Source organism: Opisthorchis viverrini (genome assembly GCF_000715545.1).
Source record: "Opisthorchis viverrini unplaced genomic scaffold opera_v5_544, whole genome shotgun sequence".
NCBI classification, from domain to species: Eukaryota; Metazoa; Platyhelminthes; class Trematoda; order Opisthorchiida; family Opisthorchiidae; genus Opisthorchis; species Opisthorchis viverrini.
The window spans coordinates 127,691-137,435 of NW_008752202.1; the positions used below are offsets into that span (position 1 = coordinate 127,691).

General features: G+C 46.5%; 1 protein-coding gene across 1 annotated transcript in view; it reads left to right on the plus strand.

Moving 5' to 3' along the window:
- Nucleotides 1-4,121, plus strand: part of T265_15489 (hypothetical protein) — a gene marked incomplete at both ends in the record, with an annotated part of 25,494 nt that extends 21,373 nt beyond the window's left edge. Inside the window, 3 exons of the mRNA XM_009178357.1 lie at nt 485-875; nt 1,657-1,920; nt 3,508-4,121. Coding sequence (XP_009176621.1) covers nt 485-875; nt 1,657-1,920; nt 3,508-4,121 — 1,269 coding nt within the window. The remainder of the gene's footprint in view (nt 1-484; nt 876-1,656; nt 1,921-3,507) is intronic.
- Between the last annotated feature and the right edge of the window lie 5,624 nt (nt 4,122-9,745).

Genomic DNA, 9,745 nt, shown 5'->3' on the forward strand with positions numbered 1-9,745 from the left:
GCGCTCGCTTGCTCAACCTTATATCACGGACGCTTTGAGAACAGTGGTGTCTGAATCTTTCGTACCTATTGAGTACTGTTGGTTCAGGCGAGACGGAACCAGTAATTATCATGACATAATTCGAACATGTACTTGTGTCAGCGCTTGCTCAACCTTATATCACGGACGCTTTGAGAACAGTGGTGTCTGAATCTTTCGTACCTATTGAGTACTGTTGGTTCCAGGAGGCGAGACGGCTCAAGTGGTTAGAGTGCGAAATTACCGACCGGAAGGTCCGTGATTCAAACCCGGCCTTTGCTTCCTGACTTCCCCTGTCTAGGCTTGGGCAGCGTGGCAGGATCCCAGTCCTCGTGCGTCCCTCTGGTGGCATCGCAGTTAGGCACCGAAGGGATACTACAGCTCAAAGATTTTTTTATTTGACCTCTGACTCCTCCTTGTTCACAGTGCTTTCCGATATATGTGTGCACATTATTTGCTTGTCCAGGTGGAACAACTCCAGAAGTGTAAAGAAGAGGCTCAAAGCCGTTTGGCCGAGATCGAAGCCTCTTTGGCTGAGCTACAAAAGTCCGAATCCTCCGCGCGCCGTGCCGTTGCCCAGCTCGAGTCCGAATTGAACCAGGCTTCCTCGAAAGCTCGTCACTGGCAGCGAGAAATAAGGAGCCTTCGATTGCATCGTATAGATGACCTCTCTGATGACGAGGATACTGTTACAGAGACCCAGACCACCGTAATTGACGCGGCGTCGGATTCGCAGTCGTCTCAACCCGTACCCGAAGGCGTCCCGCTTAACGAAACCTCAATTAACGCGTCACCAGTTGCCGAAAAACGACAAAAGTCCACCGTCCTACCTACTTATACTCTCGATCAGCTTAACGGTAAATTCTGTTTTTTGACATTTTTGCTGAATTGATTAAAGTGAATGTCTGATCGTAAATCGCCTCGCATTGGGATCTTTCGATTTGTTGGCCCAAACAGTTTCTGGATAGTTTTGTAATTCGTACTGTCCCCAAATACCCCATGTGGGTATTTTTTACGAATTGCTACCAATAAGGACCTGTGCCTCGCTGCACTTTTTCAATATTTTTTTCACAATATGCCCGCGCTACCGCCCAGGAATCTTAACCGATTCTAATCCTTCACCAGGACCCTTCACGTCTTCGAGGGTCAGAACATTACAGGTGTTGACAAGCACCATGCATTTGCATTGCTGACGAGCCATGAAATTTGCCAGCACTGACACTATTGCCTTCATACTTTCAAATATGTATCTAGAATGGAAGGTCTAATCTAGCGAGACCGCGGCGAATTCCAGAATCTTCATGATCAGCAGGCCTTTACATATTTGGTGTTGTTTCACCTGTCGGTGCTGATGGGCGAGATGGCTCTGTGGTAAGACCGGAAGGTCCATGGTTTGAACCCAACCTCTGTCTCTAAACTTCCCCTGTCTAGGCTTGGGCAACCTGGCAGTATCCCAGTTATCGTGCCACCTTCCGATGGCATGGTAGTTAGATGCCGAAACGGTGCTATAGCTGAACGTTTTTTTACCTGCCGAAATCCATTACCACACTTCCGCCCTCGCCAATACAAACTATAGGAAGACAGCGTACTCTGTAACCGAACGCTTGACTTCTTACTTCAGTCTTTCGATTTTTTCAGAACTCTCTGTTGATTGCCAAGAACTCCGGGGATTGGAAGAAAGAATCGCTGGTCTTGCCCCAAATATGGCCGCCATCGAGGAGTTTCGTCGCAAAGCTGAAATCTATCTGACTCGTGTGGGCGAATTAAATCACGTGACAGCTCTGTTGGGTGAACAACGAAAGTTGATGGAAGATGCAAAAGCTAAACGCCTTTCCGAATTCCTGGATGGTTTTCATGCGATCACGGCCAAATTGAAAGAAATGTATCAGATGATTACTCAAGGTAGGTTCTGGTCTTTTAAATCGCTTTTGTTTCGCGGAAAACAGCTGCCTTGGTAGCCTTTTTTGAGTTGTTTCTAACCACGGTTTATTGAAAGAGTTGCAATCAGCTGCAGGGTTTGAATTGTGAAAGCTGGATCTACTCAAGCTCCTGCACTTTGAATAAGCGTAATACGAGGCGACCTGGAGATGAATTCATACTGCGATTGGGGTGTGGATGCAAAAGGCGATTCCTCCGGGCGACCAGTATTTTCATCCTTATAGAAGAGGCGATGCTGCCTTCCCACAAGAAACAGTGGTTTAGAAAGTTCGGACGTGAAAACCGCACTTCCTGACTACGACCGTTTGTGGACTATCCAATAGGTCGAAATACAGTTAAAACCCACCAGTAGCCAGATACGGCTCAAGCGTAACAGGCGTAGCAGCGCCAGCAGTGAGACATCTGTGTCTTACTCTCCGCGCTGTTGAGTTCAAGCGGGTTGAATCGGTGGCTCAGGATGGGGTCTCCCAAGGCAATCAAATCTCAGGGTCAGGTACTTCAAACAAAACCCTTTCCTGGTCAATCGGGAAGTATCATTCGCCCTTGCAGATGTTCGTTCGCCGACCTTCACTGACGCCCCTCTATCCATCAAATGTTCCACTGCAATCTATTCGTCTGTGCTGGTGTAACGGTGATACTACTAACTGGGAGTATGCGAGCATCAATAAACTCGAAGATACCTTAATATCACCGCACCAGTTAGGAGTACTGAGTTAAACTGCGGAAATGTAGGCCCACAGTCTGCCAATAAATGACCCGTATCCAGTGTATAAAGCAATATAGCCAGCTTGCACATATGGTTCAGATAAGCCAACGCCCCCACAGAGAAGACATCTTAAAACAACGGCGTTACCATAGCACAGCTTACTGCATGTAGCCCACAAACCAGAGTCCGCACAACAGGCGACTATGGACCAAGTCACATCGAACTGCGATCGATTGACGAAAAGTTCAAAACTGAATGATGATCAGGCTGCCGGAAGTACGCCTGTTGAGCGTTCATAGGCTCGTGCGTATGCCTGAGGGCCTGATTATGCTCACCGCTTTGTTGGATTTTATTAAACTATATTGGATTTCCTGCTTAAAATTTGATCTGTGAATCCGTTATTATTAACATACACAGATAGACAGATAGATAGATACATAGTTTAACTGGTTGCCTGATCTGTTGATGGATTGATAGATAGAATGCTCCATTGACTGACTGATTGACTGACGGACTGGTTGATCGATCGGTCGATTGATTGATTGATTGACTGAATGAATGATTGATTGGTTGATTGATTGATTGATTGATTGATTGAGGGCTATTCAGAGTGTGGTCCGCGATGATGTTGATTTGAAAGTGGCTGGTGACGGCAGTGTAGGTGGTCCAGCTTGTTCGTCTGTTCTTACGTGTTAAAATGTTTTGTCGCTCTCGAATTTCGGAGCTCTCGTTTTCCAAGTTGCAGTCAAACAGCTGTCTTCTCATGCTTTATCGCCAGAGTCTCGGCCTCCCTTTATGGTGACTCATTCCAATTAGAGGCATAATTTCTTTTTTTTCATTTACAGGGGGCGATGCGGAACTTGAACTCATCGATTCCCTCGATCCATTCTCCGAAGGAATTGTGTTCAGCGTTCGACCTCCGAAAAAGTCTTGGAAAAACATAGCCAATTTGTCGGGTGGTGAAAAGACCCTATCCAGCCTTGCACTGGTCTTCGCCTTGCACCACTACAAACCTACCCCACTGTATGTGATGGATGAAATAGACGCTGCGTTGGATTTCAAAAATGTCTCCATAGTAGGGAATTATCTGAAAGAGCGAACCAAAAACGCACAGTTTGTTGTCATTTCCCTGCGGAACAACATGTTTGAATTAGCTGATCAACTTGTGGGGATCTACAAGACGCATAACATCACCAAGACCATCACTCTTTTCCCCGGTCCTCTTTGCGATCAACTCAGCAAAGTGGTAGTCCGTGTAGCAACAGCGCACGGTCGCGAAAAGGATTTGGAGCAGATGGAACAGCGGCAGCAATTGACCAGCGCGCCTTTGGCTGTTGGTGTTCGATTGGTGGGTAATCAGCCAATGGTGGATGCGCTGCAACCAATCCCATTCTCCCAGACTTTATCAAACGGTGTCATGGATGGAATTACAACAGAGCAACCAATAGAGATTGAATGAGTAAGTTTCTTTAGCACATTGTCTATTGGTACTGAATACAGGATAGCTCTTATCTGAAATTCTGTCCGGCCACCCTCTTGCTCTGTCTAGCAAAAAACCATTTTGTTCTCCATCTCTCTGTTTTCCCTCATCTTTCAGCACCAAGTTGCCCCACGACGGGGAGTGAAACTCCCTCAGATTGTGTAAGCCTCGAGAAATGTAATCAGACTGCCTTTCAGTCAGTAGCTTGCCCCTTTTCAGCGTGAGCTCAGTAAGATACGGCTTAGCATTTTGCTCCAGATAGGGTGGAATTCACTGCACTAGCTCCTGACCTGAGAAGTCAACGGTTTTAGCCCCATATGAACTTCCCAGATATTCCTGAAGTGTGAGCGACTTCGGCGTACCTCAGTTGTCATACCTCATGAGGGTTGCATTGCTTCATCGTAAGGTTTTCATTTGATACTTTCCGGAATCCAATCTGCTGTATGTCCTTCAGTTTTCTAGCATCGCTTCCACTTAGTGGGAAACATCTAGGTACATTGGGTCGTCTCATGGTGTGAACCCTCCACATGGAAAAACGTTCAGCTGTAGTAACCTTTCGGTGCCTAGTTGCCATGCTACCCGGTGAACTTGGGTCATACCGTCTGCTGGAAAGCTTGTGTCCGTGTTTTCTCTGAGTCTGATCGACATATTGTTTGTCGCAGTCGTTACATTGAAGTCTGTAGATCACGTTCGTCTTCGCCTCCCTCATCTTTCTTTTGGTTCGCAGACTTGAGAACGAGTGTTATTTCATATCCCCGTAAATATCTTGCAGTCATTTTCGCAGCCCTTTTGATGCATGGTAGTGTAATCTTTCTGAGGTTGTTATCCCAAATTAGCCTGGTGTCGTCACCTTGATTTTCAATCCAACTATCAATGTCGACGGACAGATCAACAATCAAACTTCATAGGTCGGAAACATAAAACTCGGTTGTTTCGTTTCGCAGCCAATGTCGGCCACATTTTGTCTTATTCAGCATAACCAAAATTAGTGCACCTTAGTGACAATTGAAGGTCGGTCTCATGTTGGAATTTTCTTCCGGTAAGCAAGCTCCTGCATCACGGAGTAGTGTTCGTATTGGTTTGTGAAAATACTCCACTTTTTTTAGTAATGTAGAGCCCCAATTTCTTTGACTAATTCGAATTGGACGCCAAAGAAAAATGACGGTTGGAGAGAACTTCTCTACCTCGTCATGTCCAACTCAGCCACCGTACTCCACACACACTCGTCACCACCAAACTGACTTCAATGGCACACGCATATTCCAGTCAAGATTAAGGTCACGCGCGAAATGGACGTGTACCGAAGCACTAGAAATCAATACAGCTGAGTTTTATCTATCTGGTTTGGACTTACCGCGCGCCTTAGCATATTGCAGTGGCCAGATATCAAGCAGGAATCTCAACAGTGATCTATTACAACCAACACACAACAAGGCGAATTCCCAGCCAAAGCACACAGTCGCGTGTACACACACACAGAAAGACGGATAATCGCATCAGACTGCTACCTGATTTCGGGAACGCGTCAGGCGATATAATGGCGAATCGAAGCAGCACTGGCCCGGCTGTAGCATCCTTTCGTTGCCTTACTGCCACTCGAAGGAAGCACGAGGGTTGGGATACTTTGGTTGTTGGTCTGTTCGCCGAGCTTGGCAGTTGGGATACTGCCAGGTTGCCCAACCTTAGACTGGGTAAGCCGAGAGGCAGAGGTCGGGTTTGAACCACAGACCTTCCGGTCAGTAAATTCGCGCTCTAGCCACCGAGGCGTCTCGTCACTTGGTTGCAAAGATCTTTCGAAACGATGGCTCGCGATATCTAATTCAAACTTTCCATATCTTACTCAACCGTTTACCGTCATCTACGTTCCTCACATGAAGCATACAACAGACTTCAAGAGCATTGAAGAAGCACCCAAAGCCAAGTCGCTCGTGGAAGTTCTTGAAACCACTGGGAGATAATGATGTCATCACACTCTGATGGGTAGTTTCGAATTTTTACCTGTGTATTGCTGGACGAAACTACTGACACAGTCTTTCGCCACACACATTTCGCAGCCATTTCCGGGAATAACTTGTGTGCTTTTGTAGAACCGTGTACCAAAAGCCTGCAGACCACTGGAGTACCCATGGACTGTCTATTGGTCCCCCTGTTTGCAGACATTTTTTGCTACTCTGGTGATCAATTCAACCCAGAAAATCAAGAAATTTCATGTTGATGACAGGTTTGAATGGAGATTCCACGCACACAGAACAGGCATTCCAGCCTCGAAATAGCGTGAGATAGCTTGCTGGTTAAGGCGCGAACTCACTGACCGGAAGGTCGGTGATTCAAACTCAGCTCGAACAGTATCTCAGCTGTCGTGCTTCCTTCGGATGTGACGTAACAGCTAGATACTGAAAGGACGCTGCTGCGGAACGATCAGGGTGCAACACAGTGTCCAATTCCTGCAGCTAATTTAGTCCGGTCAAACCATACCGCAATCACCTGTAAAAGCGGTCTGCTTATTCTGTCGAGATGCCTCAGTGGTTAGAGCGCAAATTTACTGACCGTAAGGTCTGTGGTTCGACCCCGATCTCTGCCTCTCGACTTCCCCTGTCCAGGCTTGTGCAACCCGGCAGTATCCCAACCCGCATGCTTCCCTCGGGTGGCATGGCAGCTAGTACCAAAAGAATGCTACAGTTGGACGGTTGTCTTTTTATTTTTTTCACCATCTTAGACTGCGTTTACGAATATGGATGTGTATGGAAGCACATGCGTAGTTTTGAACAGAAACGCATCGCGGGACACCTGCCCAAATCACCAATAAAGTTCTGAAAACCACCATCGCAAAACACAAACTTCGCTGACACAAACCTGATTCTCAATTGCTAGTCGTCAGACCAAGAAAGTGTGGCTATCTGTTGTGACTTACTGAACGGTCGAACAACTCTCTGTCGGTCCTTGGCTTCCTGCTCCGTCCTCTAAAAGACACGGTAGCTTCAGAGAACTCATTTTAGAGACAAAGGAAGATTATTACGTCCGTATTTATAGAGCAATCACAGAATGTTTCTCAAGGTCTCCGTGAGGGTGCGAGGAGCGTCGAGCCAAAGATGCCCCATCTGGATTGGTTAGCATTCTGACCAATCAGGGCATGCCTTTGTTTGGTCCGTTGCCTGCACGTGACATATCCGTCCAATCGATGTGCTATTCGGTTATTAGGGGTAGCTAATCTCCGGACACTATCCTGTTGCTCAAAACCATGCCCTTGTGGTCATAAGTATGTGTTGTGGAGCTTGTTTTTATCCTGGTAAGGTAGGACGCAGAATGCCCGACGTACCACACGTCCTTTAAGATTGATTCCGTCTCCAGCCTTCTTTATCCAAATCCGCCCTCATTTAGCATAGGTTCACACCTTTTACCCAACTCGATCAATCTCGAACTTCCTTGATTCTTCACCTATTGTCATGCCGTGTTCCTAATATCAGTGGTTCATACCCCCAGATGTATCTCGCTCTGTGCTCTGATGGCAGTAAACAGTGGAAAATGTGCGAACTTGATTATTTTCTTTGTGGCTTCCGTCCCAAAAATTTTCTAGGCCACATCTTGGGACTTCTGTCAGTTATGGCAATATAAATGTTGAATAACAGTGTAGCAATACATATATATAATTCTCTTTTTGACGGTGAGTGGGAATTCAGTGGAAACCGGCTTCTGTGGGTGCTTCTAGGTTGATCTGGGTCGTCATACCCGTTGAAGCACGTTCCACTAAGTTCGGGCTTCACAAGTGATTGTAAGACGCACTTGCTTAGAAGGACGAAAACCCCTTTGATCAATACTGAGTATTCGATTCTAAAAGCCACCCTTCGCAATGACTTTTGTGTCTATCCGGTGGATGAATGTACTTCCTTCCTCACCTCGCTCCACTGGTTGTCCGTTTTGTGTTAATCCGTATGCACAAGTCACTAACCAGTGGTCGCTGATATTCATCATAGTGGGTGTATTATTTCTGTGCCGATCAATCCCTAACGAGAACCCCTCATTTGTCCCCACAGTTTGCTTCCCACTATTATCTTTATTGTCATTAATTTTTGAACAGCGTGGTCACAAACATGAAAAGTAACTCCAAGCAATAGATGTGGAAGGGTGTAAAACGAGGGCGGCTTGCCATCTGAAATCATGCCTTGAAACAGTTCCGATCAGACAGGATGAATCCCAACGAGTGTAAAAACAAAGTTTGATGCGGGAACACGCCGGTGAAGACCAATAACCAAAGAAAGGACAAGCAGTGCTGAATGCTCTTCAAGGCGTGGTAAGCGCTAGCACAGGCACAAAGTGTCCGCTATACTAGGTCTGGTGTGAGGTTCAATGGCAAAAATGTACTCTCAACGCCATGAACCACGCATAAAAGTGTTTTAAGTACGTAGAGAGCCCAAAAGGCCGAGCAAACACAAGTCACTGACTGCGACCTCAGGAGGTCCCAGTCCAATAACAGCTTTAGCGGATTGAGGAAAGCAGATCTCTCGATAAGAAGTGATCATCGGTTGGTGGACCAAAACGTCGATATCACGATCAATCGCACGCAAGACTTAGACTATGGTGAAGGGACAATCATCGACACCATACTTCTGCTTCTTCTCGCTCCACACGGTCACTCCGCACTCATCTGAGACTCTGATTAATTCTGTCGCAGTTGCTTGGTGCTCCTGAACAGCAATTAGGTTAGGCTTGATGAAGGACTCAACTCCCCGCAGACGGTGTATCCCAGCCGACGGAAACGTATCGTGAGTTCCCTTGCAACCCATCTAGCATCATCGTGGTTCAGCAGGACTGCAGAATATACATCAAACTTTCCTGTCGACCACATTTTCCACGACAGAATATCGTCTGGCCACCAAAAATACGCCGGGCGCTCCTAACTTTCGTCCCAAACAGGTTGCACCGAGGCTGGATACCGTGGATAATTATCTGACAAAACACTCGTTTTGGAATTACAAGCCGTCGATTTGAATGAGACGAAACGACTAACTCTTGTAAACCGCGCCTGTCAACTCTGTTGTGCAAACCATTGCCCCAAGCAGCCACCAGCTCTTCCTTGGTGTTTACGCATGCACCATGGACTGGGATCAGAAAGCTGAGTATTAGATTATTTTTGTGTACTGTATCAAAGTCAATGCATATCTTGTCAAAACTCGAAAAAAACAGGTGTCCAGTGGCGCCATGAGTCAGCATTGTACCTCCATGAAGCTAAAGCAACTGTACAAAGAGTCCTACTTGATCGTCGTGAGGGTTTACCACTCCGATCGAAATTTCTTAACTGCCGCCCCCCCCCACGCACCGGAGCCTGCTTGACTTGGCAGGACTAAGCTGACTTCAGCCTCTTCTCAATGAAATGGTACCTAACCGAATACGTGGTGGAAAATCGGTGTCGCTGGGACAGCAACTAAAGTCTACTGTGTCCAGTTTATTCACCCTTTATTAATAATCATCGCCTGCCGAAGAAAGCACTGTTTCTCATTCGGAAAGAAAGGTCCATGGGGAGATATACCATGGCGTGACAATCCGGAATAAAATCAATCGGATTCAGATTGATGTGACAAGTTATCAGCTAAGGGAATGGAACTAAA